Here is a 20,104-nt window from a genome sequence, read left to right on the forward strand (position 1 = left end):
TTAGAAGTTTACATAATGATTCATATCCTTGGCAATAATTATTTGACAATATAGCATAACAGATTGTGCCATTTATCAGCAACCTTATTTAAGTCTCTCGATTGACTTTGTTCATGGTTTCTTTATTAAATATTTTTGTGTGTCTCTTTTAATTGAAATTACTAAATTGAGCAATCATTCCGTAGTGTAGATATTTTCAATACTGTCTTATACACACAACATGCTGACTCAGTTATTAAAATAGGTTTCTCACTTTACCAGAATACATAAAAAACTGACCTAGAGCATCAGTATAATAACAAAGACGGTTATGCTGACTGACCCTTTAAAATACAGAACTGCTTGACTGAATGTTCTTTGGGAAATTAAGAATGAAAGGGTCCTGCTAATATTTTAATGTGTTGATGCTGGATGTAGTACTTCCAATTGTCCACATGAGGACATTGTAGACCATCACATTTGAACTTCCGATGTGGAGGCTCGGGGCTCCTCCCAGATTCAGAGGATATGATGATTTTTCTCCGGCGATTGAAACAAAGAGACTCAGTGGACGAGCGAGAACGGTGCAACGACCGTTTTCTTATTGTGGTATAAATGTGCAGAGGAAATAATTTCGCGTAGTCCCCTGTCATGTTTAATTTCGCTTTGTGAGTGAGATTATTGGCCGATTTTATCTCTATGCCTCTTCTCGACGGGTGGAATAATGCATTTAACGAGCAGGACGAGCTCTGTGTGGATATATCTCTTGGTAGTGCTGCTGGATTGTTACTGGGAAGCGGTGTCTGGGCAGCTGTCTTACTCCGTCGCAGAGGAGGTGAATCTGGGGACTGTTGTCGGAAACATCGCTAAAGATCTGAGCATCAATGTCCAGGATTTGGAGTCCCGCATGTTTCAGATCGTTGCTGGATCAAAGAGAAAATATTTCGAGGTAAACATGAAGACTGGTGTCCTGTACGTTAATGAGAGAATAGATCGAGAGGAGCTCTGCGGAGACGAGCCCAAATGTTCGCTCAGTGTAGAAGCAGTTATCAATAATCCATTAAAAGTGTACCAGATTGAAATTACGATTTCAGATGTGAATGATAATTCGCCTTCTTTTCTTAGCACGTCAGAAGTATTCGACATTAGTGAGAGCACAGCAGCAGGGGCTAAGTTTCCTCTGCATCCTGCTGATGATGCAGACGTCGGTAAAAATACAGTAAATACCTATAAGCTCAGTCAAAATGAATACTTCTCTCTCGCTACACATAAAGGTGAAAGTGTATCTCCCGAATTAGTGCTTCAGAAAGTTTTAGACAGAGAAAAACAGTCTGTGGTCCGACTTACACTCACTGCTATTGATGGAGGAACACCTGCTAAATCAGGCACTATGGTGATTACAGTCAACGTCTTGGACAATAATGATAATCCTCCTGTATTCAGTCAAACTCTGTACAAAGCCAGAGTGAATGAAAACGCCAAGATTGGAACGTCAATAGTAACAGTAAATGCTACTGATTTAGATGCAGGACAAAATGCACAAGTGTTGTATTCGTTCAGTAAAGCAGGCCGAGGGAAACAAACTGATCTGTTTGCTATAGACGAGAAAACTGGAACTGTAACAAACAAAAAAAATATCGACTTTGAGGAAAATAATGCTTTCGAGATCAGAGTACAAGCCAGTGATGGAGGTTCTCCTCCTCTCACCTCACACGTCAAATTATTGATTGAAGTTTTAGACGTTAATGACAATGCCCCTGAAATTTCTGTGACGTCACTACTAAATGCGGTTAAAGAAGATGCGTCCATTGGCACCGCCATTGCACTTGTTTCAGTACTTGATAAAGACGGAGGTAAAAACGGGATGGTGAACTGTAAAATTTCCAACGACGTCCCTTTTAAATTAGAGTCAAATTATAAGAATTACTATTCGTTGGTGGTGGACGGTCCTCTAGACAGAGAGAGCGCGTCTCAATACAACATCAGCATCACTGCTACTGATGAGGGCAGCCCCCCACTGTCCAGCACGAGCGTCATTAATGTACACGTGTCTGATGTGAATGATAACGCACCTCTGTTCACAGAAAACATAATCAATGTATATGTGAAGGAGAACAGTCCAGTGGGAGCAATTATTAAAACTGTGACAGCAACTGATGCTGACGTTGACCAGAACAGTCAGGTGAGATATTCATTTTTACAAAGTAACACGAACACATTACCATTTTCTACAATGATAAACATCAACTCAGAGACTGGAGATATAGTCAGTCTGCAGTCTTTTAACTTTGAGGAATTAAAAACGTTTCAGTTTAAAGTTCAGGCCACAGACTCTGGTGTTCCTCCGCTCAGCAGCAACGTGACTGTGAACGTTTTAATACTCGATGAAAATGACAATAATCCAACAATTCTCGCGCCCTATTCTGAGCACGGCTCCGTTAACAGTGAGAGCATCCCCTATTCTGCTGAAGCGGGATACTTTGTGGCAAAGATCAGGGCTGTAGACGCAGACTCTGGATACAATGCACTGCTGTCTTATCACCTGTCAGAGCCCAAAGGAAACAACCTCTTCCGGATCGGAACCAGCACCGGAGAGATCAGGACTAAGAGGAGAATGAGTGACAATGACCTGAAAACTCACCCCTTGGTGGTGTTGGTCTCTGATAACGGAGAACCCTCCCTGTCAGCTACTGTGACTATCGATGTGGTGGTGGTCGAAAGCACAGCTGACATCCAGACTCAGTTCAGACATGTGCCCATAAAGGAGGAGAGCTTCTCTGATTTGAACCTGTATCTGCTGATCGCCATCGTGTCGGTGTCGGTCATCTTTCTGCTCAGTCTCATCAGTTTAATAGCTGTCAAATGCCACAGGACAGACGGCAGTTTCAGCAGGTACGGAGCCCCCATGATCACCACCCACCCTGACGGGAGCTGGTCTTACTCCAAATCTACTCAGCAGTATGACGTGTGTTTCAGCTCGGACACGCTCAAGAGTGACGTAGTAGTTTTCCCCGCACCGTTTCCACCTGTAGATGCGGAACTGATCAGTATAAACAGCGGAGACACTTTTACAAGAACTCAGACTTTACCCAACAAGGAGAAGGTAAGATCAGCCCATTTGCAATGGTCTACAGCTCAAGATGATTCAGTGTTTCCAAATGCTGGCTTTGTTCGTCATTCATATAATTTTCCCTTTCTTTTTTAGTTAGATCTCACTGAATGTGCTCAGTTGTTGTGTAAAATGATTTCCTCGAGTGATCCCACTGAATCGTTTTTAAAAAATGGTGAATATTTGCACCTGTAATCATCTATGATTGCAGGCCTAAAACAGTATCTTCAATGCAGTAGTCGCTGTCCATGGTGCTGAAGACCAGAACTAGCCTAACCCAACAAGACCATCATGTTGGTGTTGTACTATTTAATTTTTTCATGGCAAGCAATACATTGAATTGGTTTGGGTGCAAGTTATGTATTATAAATTTGATGGTGGGTCAGATTTCGCTGTTTGTCTGCTTTTTTGTCCATTTGATTGTTATTATAGTTCATTGTGAACTGGTTGAATAATTTTATACCGAGGCATTCCTTTTTCTGCCAGATCTTGCAATTTGCTTTCATCCTGTCTTCTTTGAGCATATCAATGATGATCCTTTGAGATTTTCTACTTTTTGAAATACATTAAATGTTGCATATTACCAGATAATACGACAAATTAATTCAGTTTGTTTCTAAGAAAGAAATCTTCTCTGTCTGGCTTTCTGTTCGTTTGAAAGCTGGTCACGTTGGGATGAGAATTAAAGACAGGTGATTTGTGTCATGCTATATTCTTCCTTTTGATTTGTAATGTAATCAGTCCACACGTCCATACGGGGGCGCTGTAGACCATAAAACAGAAAAGGTTTGACTGAAGGCCTGACGCCCCTCCCAGATTAAGAGCGTGATGATGTCTTTCGTGGGCTTTGACACAAAGAGAGGCAGACGCACAGAGAGAAGACTCGGGCATTACCTGCATTGTGGGGGAATCACAGGGAAAAGGGACACAGTTTCCCGTAATACTCGACATCCATTTGGCTCGTTCCTATGCTTAACTCACGTTGCGCGTTGGATTATGTTTTCCATAAACAGGAGTCCCGTGGTGGCGTACGTGTTGTTTGTGCTGCTGGATTGTTACTGGGAATCGGTGTCTGGGCAGCTCTCCTACTCCATATCTGAAGAGGTGAATCCGGGGACTTCTGTCGGAAATATAGCCAAGGATCTAAACCTCAGTGCTGATGAACTGGAGTCTCGTATGTTTCAGATTGTAAGCGGATCCAAGAGAAAATATTTCGAGGTAAATTTGAAGACTGGTGTTCTCTTTGTCAATGAGAGAATAGACAGAGAGGAGCTTTGTGCGAAGGCAAAGACGTGCACAGTGAGTGTAGAGGCTGTGATAAATTCTCCCTTGAAGCTATATCGGCTAGACATAAACATCCTAGATGTAAATGATAATCATCCCACTTTCAGTACGAATTCGCAAAGTATTGAAATAGCCGAAAGCACACTACCTGGGACGAAGTTCCTTGTGCTGTCGGCCTATGATGCCGATGTCGGAAAAAACGGTATTAGCACGTACAAGCTAAATCAAAATGAGCATTTCTCATTATCAGTGAACAAAGGAGAGAGTGTTTCTGCCGAGCTGGTCCTTCAGAAACCTTTAGACAGAGAAAAACAACCGGTGATTAAACTCACATTGACTGCTGTGGACGGAGGAACGCCTCCGAAATCTGGAACATCACAGATAATAATCAAAGTCTTAGACAACAATGATAACATCCCAGTCTTTACCAAATCATTGTATAAAACAACTATTACTGAAAATGTACTGCTTGGCACATCAGTAATAACAGTAACAGCGACAGACGCTGATGATGGACCAAACGGTGAGATTTCATATTCACTGGGCAGCAAAGATCAGGATCATGTTTTGGAAATATTTCAAATTGATGAGCACACAGGGTTAATAACGGTTAAGGGAAAGATTGACTTTGAAGAGCACTCGGCTTTCGAGATACGCGTCCAAGCTAGTGACAAAGGCTATCCTCCGATGGCAGCCCAGTGTAAAGTACTAATAGAGGTGGTGGACTTAAATGACAATACTCCTGAAATATCTGTAACATCATTAATGAACAGAGTGAAAGAAGATGCAAAAGTGGGTACTGCTGTAGCACTAGTGTCAGTTATGGACAGGGACGGAGGGAAAAATGGTGCAGTTCACTGCGATATTAAAAATGAAAGTCCCTTTAAATTAGAAACAAATTATAAAAACTATTATTCTTTGGTAGTAGACGGACAGCTGGACAGAGAGAGTGCTTCACATTATAACGTGACCATCACAGCTACAGATGATGGAATCCCTCCTCTCACGAGCACCAGTGAAATTACTGTTGATATTTCAGATGTCAATGACAATGCACCTCGTTTTTCAGACAGTTTAATCAATATTTATTTAAGAGAGAACAGTCCGGTAGGAGCTGTCCTAAAGAGAGTATATGCAGTTGATGCGGACATTGATCAAAATGCCCAGGTGAGCTACTCAATTCTAGAAAATAACAGTAACTCAGTCCCCCTGTCCACAATGGTGAACATTAACTCAGAGACTGGAGATATAGTCAGTCTGCAGTCTTTTAACTTCGAGGAGACAAAAACGTTTCAGTTTAAAGTTCAGGCCACAGACTCTGGTGTTCCTCCACTCAGCAGCAACGTGACTGTGAACGTTTTAATACTCGATGAAAATGACAATAATCCAACAATTCTCGCGCCCTATTCTGAGCACGGCTCCGTTAACAGTGAGAGCATCCCCTATTCTGCTGAGGCGGGATACTTTGTGGCAAAGATCAGGGCTGTAGACGCAGACTCTGGATACAATGCACTGCTGTCTTATCACCTGTCAGAGCCCAAAGGAAACAACCTGTTCCGGATCGGAACCAGCACCGGAGAGATCAGGACTAAGAGGAGAATGAGTGACAATGACCTGAAAACTCACCCCTTGGTGGTGTTAGTCTCTGATAACGGAGAACCCTCCCTGTCAGCTACTGTGACTATTGATGTGGTGGTGGTCGAAAGCACAGTTGACATCCAGACTCAGTTCAGACATGTGCCCATAAAGGAGGAGAGCTTCTCTGATTTGAACCTGTATCTGCTGATCGCCATCGTGTCGGTGTCGGTCATCTTTCTGCTCAGTCTCATCAGTTTAATAGCTGTCAAATGCCACAGGACAGACGGCAGTTTCAGCAGGTACGGAGCCCCCATGATCACCACCCACCCTGACGGGAGCTGGTCTTACTCCAAATCTACTCAGCAGTATGACGTGTGTTTCAGCTCAGACACGCTCAAGAGTGACGTAGTGGTTTTCCCCGCACCGTTTCCGCCTGTAGATGCGGAACTGATCAGTATTAATGGAGGAGACACTTTTACAAGAACTCAGACGTTACCCAACAAAGAAAAGGTAAGAACATATTTGTATTCAACCCTCATAGTAGAAAATAGATAAATGTTCCATTGCACTTTGTGTTAGATAAGATAATTAGTTAAGTGATGCTGTAGTAGTGTTTACATTATTATTAAAAAGAGTCTTACAAGTCCTGTATAGAATTCAAAAAAGGAGTATTAAATTGACTGTCCTTTTGAATTCAAAAGGATATTGTGTCACGTAAAACTAATTCATGTCACCGAGTTTGTAGTTTGGTATTGTTGACTCTTAGCTTGCTGTTCAATAAAGTTCAGTTCAGTGTGTCTTTTTGGCTGCAGATGTGCAGTCTCGGTGTTTGTCGCTATCCGTGGTGCTGAACAAAACTTTTCTTAAAAAACAATACAATGGGTCACATATTTCCTGACATATCTATTAGAAAACTATTTTGATTCAGTCTTAAGAGTCAACTTCCTTCAGATAAATTAAAGTCAGTTAGTATTTATTGATGTCTTCTCATTGCCAGTACTGAAAGCCTTTTGTTTGAGCATTACGTTTATTTCACAAAGAGGTTGTAATTGATATTATTAACATTATATTACAAAGTTAATCTCTTAATCAATAGACTGAAATTTCTTGCGTTTTAATTCATCGTTTGACTATACAATTGTTTAATGTAGACTGAGCACTGAGAATGTTGTCCATTTTCCACTGTCATTATGATTGATATAGAGTGTACGTAGAGATTGTGTCCACAGGGGGACGCTGTAGACCACCACATTTAGACGGCCTTTTCGGCTGCTCGGGGCTCCTCCCAGATTCAGTCGATGATATTCCTGTGGGCTTTGTTACAAAGAGAGGTCGGACGACAAAGCACGGGTGTGTTGCTGGTCATGAAAATGCGGAAATGTTTGTTTGAAATATTTTGTTCTTGATCTCGATCTTGGGGTTGTTTTGCAGTATTATCCGGTTTTGCCTTCATGCTCTTTCGACGTGTGGAATAATGCATTTACCGAGCAGGACGAGCTCTGTGTGGATATATCTCTTGGTCGTGCTGCTGGATTGTTACTGGGAAGCGGTGTCTGGGCAGCTCTCTTACTCCGTCTCAGAGGAGGTGAATCTGGGGACTGTTGTCGGCAACATCGCTAAAGATCTCAGCATCAATATCCAGGATTTGGAGTCCCGCATGTTTCAGATCGTTGCTGGATCAAAGAGAAAATATTTCGAGGTAAACCTGAAGACTGGTGTCCTGTACGTTAATGAGAGAATAGATCGAGAGGAGCTCTGCGGAGACGAGCCCAAATGTTCGCTCAGTGTAGAAGCAGTTATCAATAACCCACTGAAACTGTACCGGATTGAAATTACAATCTTAGATGTCAATGACAATTCCCCGTCATTTCGAAGAACGTCACAATTCATCAATATTACTGAAAATACAGTAGCAGGGGCAAGGTTTCCTCTGCATCCGGCTCATGATGCAGACGTCGGTAAAAATACTGTTAACACCTACAAGCTGAGCCAGAATGAACACTTCTCTCTCGAAACAAACAAAGGGGAGAGGGTAGCTGTCGAATTAGTGCTCCAGAAAGTTTTGGACAGAGAAAAGCAGTCTGCTATTCGACTCACACTGACTGCTATTGACGGAGGAACACCTGCTAAATCAGGTACTATGCTAATTATAATCAACGTCTTGGACATAAATGATAACGCTCCTGTGTTCAGTCAAAAGCTGTACAAAGCCAGTGTGTATGAAAATGTTAAGATGGGGACATCGATAATAACACTAATTGCTACTGATTTAGATGCAGGACAAAACGGACAAGTGTTATATTCGTTCAGTGAGGTAGGCCGAGGGAAGAAAACTGATCTGTTTGACATAGATGAAAAAACTGGAACTGTAACAAATAAAAAGAATATCGACTTTGAAGAAAATAATGCTTTTGAGATCAGAGTACAAGCCAGTGATGGAGCTTCCTCACCAATGACCTCACACGCCAAATTACTGATTGAGGTTTTAGACGTTAATGACAATGCCCCTGAAATTTCTGTGACGTCACTACTAAATGCGGTTAAAGAAGATGCGTCCATTGGCACCGCCATTGCACTTGTTTCAGTTCTTGATAAAGACGGAGGTAAAAACGGGATAGTGAAATGTAACATTTCCGACAATGTCCCATTTAAATTAGAGTCTAATTATAAGAATTACTATTCGTTGGTGGTGGACGGTCCTCTAGACAGAGAGAGCGCGTCTCAATACAACATCAGCATCACTGCTACTGATGAGGGCAGCCCCCCACTGTCCAGCACGAGCGTCATTAATGTACACGTGTCTGATGTGAATGATAACGCACCTCTGTTCACGGAAAACATAATCAATGTATATGTGAAGGAGAACAGTCCAGTGGGAGCAATTATTAAAACTGTGACAGCAACTGATGCTGACGTTGACCAGAACAGTCAGGTGAGATATTCATTTTTACAAAGTAACACGAACACGTTACCGTTTTCTACAATGATAAACATCAACTCAGAGACTGGAGATATAGTCAGTCTGCAGTCGTTTAACTTCGAGGAATTAAAAACGTTTCAGTTTAAAGTTCAGGCCACAGACTCTGGTGTTCCTCCGCTCAGCAGCAACGTGACTGTGAACGTTTTAATACTCGATGAAAATGACAATAATCCAACAATTCTCGCGCCCTATTCTGAGCACGGCTCCGTTAACAGTGAGAGCATCCCCTATTCTGCTGAAGCGGGATACTTTGTGGCAAAGATCAGGGCTGTAGACGCAGACTCTGGATACAATGCGCTGCTGTCTTATCACCTGTCAGAGCCCAAAGGAAACAACCTGTTCCGGATCGGAACCAGCACCGGAGAGATCAGGACTAAGAGGAGAATGAGTGACAATGACCTGAAAACTCACCCCTTGGTGGTGTTGGTCTCTGATAACGGAGAACCCTCCCTGTCAGCTACTGTGACTATTGATGTGGTGGTGGTCGAAAGCACAGCTGACATCCAGACTCAGTTCAGACATGTGCCCATAAAGGAGGAGAGCTTCTCTGATTTGAACCTGTATCTGCTGATCGCCATCGTGTCGGTGTCGGTCATCTTTCTGCTCAGTCTCATCAGTTTAATAGCTGTCAAATGCCACAGGACAGACGGCAGTTTCAGCAGGTACGGAGCCCCCATGATCACCACCCACCCTGACGGGAGCTGGTCTTACTCCAAATCTACTCAGCAGTATGACGTGTGTTTCAGCTCAGACACGCTCAAGAGTGACGTAGTAGTTTTCCCCGCACCGTTTCCGCCTGTAGATGCGGAACTGATCAGTATAAACAGCGGAGACACTTTTACAAGAACTCAGACTTTACCCAACAAGGAGAAGGTAAGAACATATTTGCATTCAACCCTCATAGTAGAGAATAGTTAAATGCTCCATTGCACTTTGTGTTAGATAAGATAATTAGTTACGTAATGCTGCAGTATTGTTTACATTATTATTAAAAAGAGTCTTACTAGTCCTGTATGTGACTCAAGAAATCGGTGTTAAATGGACTGTCCTTTTGAATTCAGAAGGATATCGTGTTACGTAAAAGTATTTCATGTCACTGAGTTTGTAGTTTTATATTGTAGACTGTTAGCTTGCTGTTCAGTAAGGTTCAGTTCAGTTTGTCCTTTTGGCTGCAGATTTGCAGTCTTGGTGTTTGTCGCTATCCGTGGTGCTGAACTAAACTTTTGTGAAAAAACGGCCATTCCAAGAACATGTTGCAAGAGAAAACGTAATTAAAGTCCACAGTGTATTGAAATACAATTACATGTATTTTGGCATTAAAAACTTACAATGTGGCACATATTTCATAACTCATTTATTAGAAAACTCTTTTGATTCAGTCTTAAGAGTCGACTTCCTTCAGATAAATTAAAGTCAGTGAGTATTTATTGATGTCTTCTCATTGCCAGTACTGAAAGGCTTTTGTTTGAGCATTAAGTTTATTTAACAAAGAGGTTGTAATTGATATTATTAACATTATATTACAAAGTTGTTCCCTTAATCAGCGGATTGGAATTTCTTGCTTTTTAATTCATCTTTTGACTATGCAATTGTTTAATGTAGACTGAGCACTGAGAATGTTTTCCACTTTCCAATGTCATTATGTTTGATGTACAGTGCACGTAGAGACTATGTCCACGTGGGGACGCTGTAGACCACCACATTTAGACAGCCTCGTCGGCGGCTCGGGGCTCCTCCCAGATTCAGTCGATGATATTTCTGTGGGCTTTGTTACAAAGAGAGGTCGGACGAAAAAGCACGGCTGTGTTGTTGGTCGTGAAAATGCAGAAATGTCTGATTGAAATATTTCATTCTTGAGCTCGATCTTGGGGTTGCTTTGCCCGGTTTTACCTTCATGCTCTTTCGACGGGTGGAATAATGCATTTACCGAGCAGGACGAGCTCTGTGTGGATATATCTCTTGGTCGTGCTGCTGGATTGTTACTGGGAAGCGGTGTCTGGGCAGCTCTCTTACTCCGTCTCAGAGGAGGTGAATCTGGGGACTGTTGTTGGAAACATCGCTACAGATCTGAGCATCAATGTCCAGGATTTGGAGTCCCGCATGTTTCAGATCGTTGCTGGATCAAAGAGAAAATATTTCGAGGTAAACCTGAAGACTGGTGTCCTGTACGTTAATGAGAGAATAGATCGAGAGGAGCTCTGCGGAGATGAGCACAAATGTTCGCTCAGTGTAGAAGCAGTTATCAATAACCCACTGAAACTGTACCGGATTGAAATTATAATCCAAGATGTGAATGATAATTCCCCTTCATTTCTAAGCACGTCACAGGTAATCAACGTTAGTGAAAGCACCGCAGCAGGGGCAAAATTTCCATTGAAAAGAGCTCACGATGCAGATGTCGGTAAAAATACTGTAAACACCTACAAACTCAGTCAGAATGAACATTTCTCTCTTGCTACACATAAAGGAGAAAGTGTAACTGTCGAACTGCTGCTTCAGAAAGTTTTAGACAGAGAAAAACACCCTGTGATACGTCTCATACTGACCGCAATTGACGGAGGAACTCCTGCTAAATCAGGCACTATGGAGATTACAGTTAATGTCTTGGACAGTAATGATAACGCTCCCGTATTCAGTCAAACACTGTACAAAGCCAGTGTCCATGAAAATATAAAGATAGGCACATCGATTATAACACTTAATGCTACTGATTTGGACGTTGGTCAAAATGGACAAATATCATTTTCTTTTAGTGAAATAGATCAGAGGAAACAAACTGATCTGTTTGCTATAGATGAAAAAACTGGGACTGTAACAAATAAAAAAAACATCGACTTTGAAGAAAATAATGCTTTTGAGATCAGAGTACAAGCCAGTGATGGAGGTTCTCCTCCTCTCACCTCACACTCCAAATTATTGATTGAAGTTTTAGACGTCAATGACAATGCCCCTGAAATTTCAGTGACGTCATTACTGACTGCGGTTAAAGAAGATGCGTCCATTGGCACCGCCATTGCACTTGTTTCAGTGCTTGATAAAGACGGAGGTAAAAACGGGATAGTGAACTGTAAAATTTCCAACAACGTCCCTTTTAAATTAGAGTCAAATTATAAGAATTACTATTCGTTGGTGGTGGACGGTCCTCTAGACAGAGAGAGCGCGTCTCAATACAACATCAGCATCACTGCTACTGATGAGGGCAGCCCCCCACTGTCCAGCACGAGCGTCATTAATGTACACGTGTCTGATGTGAATGATAACGCACCTCTGTTCACAGAAAACATAATCAATGTATATGTGAAGGAAAACAGTCCAGTGGGAGCAATTATTAAAACTGTGACAGCAACTGATGCTGACGTTGACCAGAACAGTCAGGTGAGATATTCATTTTTACAAAGTAACACGAACACATTACCGTTTTCTACAATGATAAACATCAACTCAGAGACTGGAGATATAGTCAGTCTGCAGTCTTTTAACTTTGAGGAGTTAAACACGTTTCAGTTTAAAGTTCAGGCCACAGACTCTGGTGTTCCTCCGCTCAGCAGCAACGTGACTGTGAACGTTTTAATACTCGATGAAAATGACAATAATCCAACAATTCTCGCGCCCTATTCTGAGCACGGCTCCGTTAACAGTGAGAGCATCCCCTATTCTGCTGAAGCGGGATACTTTGTGGCAAAGATCAGGGCTGTAGACGCAGACTCTGGATACAATGCGCTGCTGTCTTATCACCTGTCAGAGCCCAAAGGAAACAACCTCTTCCGGATCGGAACCAGCACCGGAGAGATCAGGACTAAGAGGAGAATGAGTGACAATGACCTGAAAACTCACCCCTTGGTGGTGTTGGTCTCTGATAACGGAGAACCCTCCCTGTCAGCTACTGTGACTATCGATGTGGTGGTGGTCGAAAGCACGGCTGACATCCAGACTCAGTTCAGACATGTGCCCATAAAGGAGGAGAGCTTCTCTGATTTGAACCTGTATCTGCTGATCGCCATCGTGTCGGTGTCGGTCATCTTTCTGCTCAGTCTCATCAGTTTAATAGCTGTCAAATGCCACAGGACAGACGGCAGTTTCAGCAGGTACGGAGCCCCCATGATCACCACCCACCCTGACGGGAGCTGGTCTTACTCCAAATCTACTCAGCAGTATGACGTGTGTTTCAGCTCAGACACGCTCAAGAGTGACGTAGTAGTTTTCCCTGCACCGTTTCCGCCTGTAGATGCGGAACTGATCAGTATAAACAGCGGAGACACTTTTACAAGAACTCAGACTTTACCCAACAAAGAGAAGGTAAGATCAAAGTTGCACAGTATCTTAAATACGCCTAAGTTTGGTATTTTCACCAGAATGGCATGTTAAAATTTCACATATTATAACTGCAAAGAAAGCTCTTTTGGTCAAAATATGCAATGTCTTGTTAAAACAAACAAACAAACAAAACTTTAGCCCGTGTATTGTTAATTATGTAGATTAGTAAATCTCACTCTCATACTGTAAGGGTAAGGGTTTTGTTTTTAATCGCTGTTCTGTGCATGCCATTACTTCCTCCAAAAACTATGATATTCTTTCAACATTATAATCTATAGTGTGACCATGATGTCTCTCCATTTCAAAATCAATGATGACACTCTGGAAATAATTATCAAGCATGGCAGTGACATGTGATCAATCAGATTTGATATGGTTCTTTACCACTCGCAGCATGCTTCTTCTGGTTGATTTACATGAACATCAGGTATAATGTATTTATTGTTCCAGATTTATCATTCATGTTGGCCATGAGGACACTATAGACCGTGACACCTTAGACACAATTTGCGTTCTAGATGTCGCGGCCAGGGGCTCCTCCCAGATTCAGTCGACGGTATTTCTATGGGCTTTGTTATGAAGAGAGGTCGGACGACAAAGCACGGCTGTCTCGTTGGTCGTAAAAATGCGGGAATATTTGTAGGAAATATTTCATTCTCGATCTCGATCTTGGGGTTGTTTGCTGTATTGCCTGGTTTTTCTTTCAAGCTCTTTCGACGTGTGGAATAATGCATTTACCGAGCAGGACGAGCTCTGTGTGGATATATCTCTTGGTCGTGCTGCTGGATTGTTACTGGGAAGCGGTGTCTGGGCAGCTCTCTTACACCGTTTCAGAGGAGGTCAATCTGGGGACTGTTGTCGGAAACATCGCTAAAGATCTGAGCATCAATGTCCAGGATTTGGAGTCCCGCATGTTTCAGATCGTTGCTGGATCAAAGAGAAAATATTTCGAGGTAAACCTGAAGACTGGTGTCCTGTACGTTAATGAGAGAATAGATCGAGAGGAGCTCTGCGGAGACGAGCCCAAATGTTCGCTCAGTGTAGAAGCAGTTATCAATAACCCACTGAAACTGTACCGGATTGAAATTATAATCCAAGATGTGAATGACAATTCTCCGTCGTTTCTCAGCCCTTCGCAGGAAATAGGCATTAGTGAGAACACAGCACCAGGGGCAAGATTTCCTCTGCACGCTGCTGACGATGCAGACGTTGGCAAAAATACTGTAAACACCTACAAGCTGAGCCAGAACGAACATTTCTCTCTCGCCACACATAAAGGGGAGAGTGTATCTCCCGAATTAGTGCTTCAGAAAGTTTTAGACAGAGAAAAACAGTCTGTGATTCGACTCACATTAACTGCTATTGACGGAGGAACACCTGCTAAATCAGGCACTATGGTGATTACAGTCAACGTCTTGGACATTAATGATAATCCACCTGTATTCACTCAAACTTTGTACAAAACCAGCGTGTATGAAAATGCAAAACTAGGCACGCTGGTAATAACTCTAAATGCTACTGATGTGGACGCAGACCTCAACGGTGAGGTTTTTTATTCGTTCAGTAAAGTTGGTCGAGGGAAGCAAACTGATCTGTTTGCCATAGATGAAAAAACTGGAAGTGTAACGAATAAAAAAAATATCGACTTTGAAGAAAACAATGCGTTTGAAATTCGAGTACAAGCCAGTGATGGAGCGTCCTCCCCGATGACTTCACACGCCAAATTATTGATTGAGGTTTTAGACGTCAATGACAATGCCCCTGAAATTTCTGTGACGTCACTACTAAATGCGGTTAAAGAAGATGCGTCCATTGGCACCGCCATTGCACTTGTTTCAGTACTTGATAAAGACGGAGGTAAAAACGGGATGGTGAACTGTAAAATTTCCAACAACGTCCCTTTAAAATTAGAGTCAAATTATAAGAATTACTATTCGTTGGTGGTGGACGGTCCTCTAGACAGAGAGAGCGCGTCTCAATACAACATCAGCATCACTGCTACTGATGAGGGCAGCCCCCCACTGTCCAGCACGAGCGTCATTAATGTACACGTGTCTGATGTGAATGATAACGCACCTCTGTTCACAGAAAACATAATCAATGTATATGTGAAGGAAAACAGTCCAGTGGGAGCAATTATTAAAACTGTGACAGCAACTGATGCTGACGTTGACCAGAACAGTCAGGTGAGATATTCATTTTTACACAGTAACACGAACACATTACCGTTTTCTACGATGATAAACATCAACTCAGAGACTGGAGATATAGTGAGTTTGCAGTCTTTTAACTATGAGGAGTTAAACACGTTTCAGTTTAAAGTTCAGGCCACAGACTCTGGTGTTCCTCCGCTCAGCAGCAACGTGACTGTGAACGTTTTAATACTCGATGAAAATGACAATAATCCAACAATTCTCGCGCCCTATTCTGAGCACGGCTCCGTTAACAGTGAGAGCATCCCCTTTTCTGCTGAAGCGGGATACTTTGTGGCAAAGATCAGGGCTGTAGACGCAGACTCTGGATACAATGCGCTGCTGTCTTATCACCTGTCAGAGCCCAAAGGAAACAACCTCTTCCGGATCGGAACCAGCACCGGAGAGATCAGGACTAAGAGGAGAATGAGTGACAATGACCTGAAAACTCACCCCTTGGTGGTGTTGGTCTCTGATAACGGAGAACCCTCCCTGTCAGCTACTGTGTCTATTGATGTGGTGGTGGTCGAAAGCACAGCTGACATCCAGACTCAGTTCAGACATGTGCCCATAAAGGAGGAGAGCTTCTCTGATTTGAACCTGTATCTGCTGATCGCCATTGTGTCGGTGTCGGTCATCTTTCTGCTCAGTCTCATCAGTTTAATAGCTGTCAAATGCCACAGGACAGACGGCAGTTTCAGCAGGTACGGAGCCCCCATGATCACCACCCACCCTGACGGGAGCTGGTCTTACTCCAAATCTACTCAGCAGTATGACGTGTGTTTCAGCTCAGACACGCTCAAAAGTGACGTAGTGGTTTTCCCCGCACCGTTTCCGCCTGTTGATGCGGAACTGATCAGTATTAACAGCGGAGACACTTTTACAAGAACCCAGACTTTACCTAATAAAGAAAAGGTAAGATTAAATATTCTCGTTTAATTGAGTCTAATTTCCGCTTTTATATCATGTATTATGTTACAAAGTGCAATGACCTTTTCTTCGCTGTTCCGATACTGAAATCAAGTTTTGGATGAAAGCAATGTGGTTGACATAGCGTGTATGTCTGCTGACATGTAGTTCTTCACTCTATTGGTCTTTGAATGTTTGGTCTGAAATGTCACAGACAACGTGCCATGTTGTCTAAATATATTGTATTGTTTCCAAGAAGCTGAAATAATTCGCTGTTCTGTGTTTCTCCTGCCATTTTCTTTCCTCTGATCAAACCTTTTTGGATATTCTTTCAACCGTTTAATCTATAGTGTGGACCATGATGCTCTCTCCATGGTGCTGAAATATGCAGCTATTACACTCTGGTAAAATTATAAAGCATGGCAGTGGACATGGTGATAAAGGAGATTTGATATGGTTCTTTACCACTCGCAGCAATGATCTTCTTCCTGGTGATTTACATTGTAAAAAATCATTTATAACTGTATTTAGTTCATAGCCTTGCAGTTCTTTCAAGTGGCCATGAGGCGACACTATAGACCGTGACACCGCCAACTGGTCGCTGATGTGGACAGGCCCCTCCCACATTAAAAGGATCGTGTTGCCCGTGCTTTGTTAGAATGAGACGCAGGGTGAAGGGGGATGGATATAGAAAACATCCCGGCACATAATTTCGTCTTTCAAACGGCTTTTTCGCCTTGAACAGCACAGGGCACGTTGATTAAAGGATATATGTTTTGTCTCGTGTGTGGAATAATGCATCGGCCGGGAAGAAAGACCTCCATTTGGATTTATCTCTTGCTTGTTGTCGCGGTGTTTAACTGGGGAGCGGTATCCGGGCAGCTCTCCTATTCCGTCTCAGAGGAGGTAAACCCGGGGACGTCTGTTGGAAATCTCGCCAAGGATCTAAATCTGAACGTGCAGGATTTGGAGTCGCGTATGTTTCAGGTCGTTGCCGGATCAAAGAGGAAGTATTTCGATGTAAATTTGAAGTCAGGTCTTCTGTACGTCAGTGAAAGAATAGACAGAGAGGAGCTCTGCGCGAAGGCTGCAAGATGCAAAGTAAATGTAGAGGCTGTGATTAACAATCCATTGAAACTGTACCGTATTGAAGTTAATATTCTTGATGTGAATGATAATCCCCCTTCGTTCAGTGCCAACTCACAAACTATCGATATAGCAGAAAGTGTACTGCCGGGAGCTACGTTCCCTGTTTTGTCGGCCTACGATGCTGATGTAGGGAAAAACAATATTAACACGTACAAGCTGAATCCCAGTGAATATTTCTCATTAGCGGTGCACAAAGGAGAGAGTGTGTCCGCAGAGTTAGTTCTTCAGAAATCATTAGACCGAGAAAAACAGGCTGTAATCAAACTCACGCTGACCGCTGTTGACGGAGGGACTCCTCCAAAATCAGGCACGTCAGAAATAATCATTAATGTGTTGGACACAAACGATAATTTCCCGACGTTTACCAAAACGTTGTACAAAACAAGTATAACAGAGAATGCACCACTTGGCAGTACAGTAGTAACAGTAACTGCCACTGACGCCGATGAGGGGGCGAACAAAGACATTGTGTATTTTCTAAACTCGAAAGATCAGGACCATGTGTTGGACATTTTTAAAATCGATTCAGAAACAGGAATAATAACAGTTAAAGGACAAGTTGACTTCGAAACAAATCCTGCTTTCGAAATTCGTGTGCAGGCTGCAGACAAAGGCCAGCCTCCGTTAACTGCACAATGTAAAGTGCTAGTGGAGGTGGTGGATCTGAATGACAATGCGCCTGACATCACGGTGACGTCACTGCTCAGCACCGTGAAGGAGGACGCTGAAATTGGTACTGCCATTGCACTTGTTTCCGTTCTAGACAGAGATGGGGGCAAAAACGGTGAAGTCAAATGTGAGATAATGAATTCAGTCCCGTTTAAACTGGAGACAAATTATAAAAATTATTATTCTTTAGTTATTGGTGGAGCTTTAGACAGGGAACTCGTTTCCCACTACAATATCACTATCAGAGCTACAGATGAAGGAAGGCCCCCTCTCTCTAACACTAGCACAGTTATTATTCAGGTGTCTGATGTAAATGACAACACACCTCGCTTTTCAGAAACTGTAATTAATATGTACGTGAAAGAAAACAGTCCAGTTGGGACGGTTTTGAAAGCAGTATCTGCAACAGATGCTGACATTAGTGAAAATGGTCAGGTGAGATATTCATTAGTCAGTGATAATGACTTAGTGCCGCTGTCTACAATGGTGAACATCAACTCAGAGACTGGAGATATAGTCAGTCTGCAGTCTTTTAACTTCGAGGAGCTAAAGATGTTTCACTTTAAAGTTCAGGCCACAGACTCTGGTGTTCCTCCGCTCAGCAGCAATGTGACTGTGAACGTTTTAATACTCGATGAAAATGACAATAATCCAACAATTCTCGCGCCCTATTCTGAGCACGGCTCCGTTAACAGTGAGAGCATCCCCTATTCTGCTGAAGCGGGATACTTTGTGGCAAAGATCAGGGCTGTAGACGCAGACTCTGGATACAATGCGCTGCTGTCTTATCACCTGTCAGAGCCCAAAGGAAACAACCTCTTCCGGATCGGAACCAGCACCGGAGAGATCAGGACTAAGAGGAGAATGAGTGACAATGACCTGAAAACTCACCCCTTGGTGGTGTTGGTCTCTGATAACGGAGAACCCTCCCTGTCAGCTACTGTGTCTATTGATGTGGTGGTGGTCGAAAGCACAGCTGACATCCAGACTCAGTTCAGACATGTGCCCATAAAGGAGGAGAGCTTCTCTGATTTGAACCTGTATCTGCTGATCGCTATTGTGTCGGTGTCACTCATCTTTCTGCTCAGTCTCATCAGTTTAATAGCCGTCAAATGCCACAAGACAGACGGCAGTTTCAGCAGGTACGGAGCCCCCATGATCACCACCCACCCTGACGGGAGCTGGTCTTACTCCAAATCTACTCAGCAGTATGACGTGTGTTTCAGCTCAGACACGCTCAAGAGTGACGTAGTAGTTTTCCCCGCACCGTTTCCGCCTGTAGATGCGGAACTGATCAGTATAAACAGCGGAGACACTTTTACAAGAACTCAGACTTTACCCAACAAAGAGAAGGTAAGAACATACGCACTGAGTGCATCTTATTGTTGCCATTCCTTTATGGTTTGTATCTGTATGGTTGGTATGATTACTGACAGTAACAATATACTTGGTTCTTTGTTTGTACAAACAACACGCTTTCAGTTTGTGATAAGTTGATATAGACCTGCTTTACATGCACTGCTCTAATCTTCCCATTTTGGCTGCCAACTCTGCATTTAATGCGTGTGTCGCTGTCCGTGGTACTGAACGTGCGTTTCTGTATCGGTTCTACCGGCAATCCCCATAACAAATGGATATTATACTGTATCGGCAGGTCTAAGAATAAGAACATGTTTGAATGGTCATGGATGTAATATATTTGCAAGTGAAATTATATATTTATTTTAATGACAGAGTGTGAAAACAAGTGACTTGTTTCCTCACAGTGACGGTCGTATTGCTGCCTTTGCAACAACTTTTTTTACTTTTAAACATTCCAGAGTGCTGTAATGAGTAATCTCTCAAAATATCTTGTGCCAGTGTTTGTTTGGCTTGTTATTTCTGATGTGTGTGCCTCAGCTTTGACTGATTCTAACCTATTAATCTTGTATCTTGTATAGG

General features: G+C 42.7%; 2 protein-coding genes across 19 annotated transcripts in view; both read left to right on the top strand.

The window, feature by feature from the left end:
- LOC119007749 (protocadherin alpha-C2-like) overlaps nucleotides 1-20,104 on the top strand; it is a 191,839-nt gene that overhangs the window by 102,811 nt on the left and 68,924 nt on the right. Inside the window, exon 1 of one of the 18 annotated variants that reach the window (XM_037077620.1) lies at nucleotides 543-3,082. The exons of 13 other annotated variants lie outside the window; for them this stretch is intronic. In XM_037077620.1, coding sequence (XP_036933515.1) covers nucleotides 704-3,082 — 2,379 coding nt within the window. In that variant the 5' untranslated portion in view covers nucleotides 543-703. Of the gene's footprint in view, nucleotides 1-542; nucleotides 3,083-3,969; nucleotides 6,461-7,309; nucleotides 9,804-13,847; nucleotides 16,352-17,030; nucleotides 19,517-20,104 lie in introns of those variants that run through there. 4 more of the 18 variants (XM_037077625.1, XM_037077619.1, XM_037077618.1 and 1 more) reach the window with 4 other exon arrangements.
- On the top strand, nucleotides 10,728-19,931 carry LOC119007753 (protocadherin alpha-8-like). The gene is made up of 2 exons (XM_037077638.1): nucleotides 10,728-13,226; nucleotides 19,517-19,931. Exons 1-2 carry the CDS (start codon nucleotides 10,848-10,850, stop codon nucleotides 19,658-19,660), a joined length of 2,523 nt encoding a protein of 840 aa, XP_036933533.1. The 5' UTR covers nucleotides 10,728-10,847; the 3' UTR covers nucleotides 19,661-19,931.

Source organism: Acanthopagrus latus, chromosome 18, assembly GCF_904848185.1.
Source record: "Acanthopagrus latus isolate v.2019 chromosome 18, fAcaLat1.1, whole genome shotgun sequence".
Taxonomy (NCBI): domain Eukaryota; kingdom Metazoa; phylum Chordata; class Actinopteri; order Spariformes; family Sparidae; genus Acanthopagrus; species Acanthopagrus latus.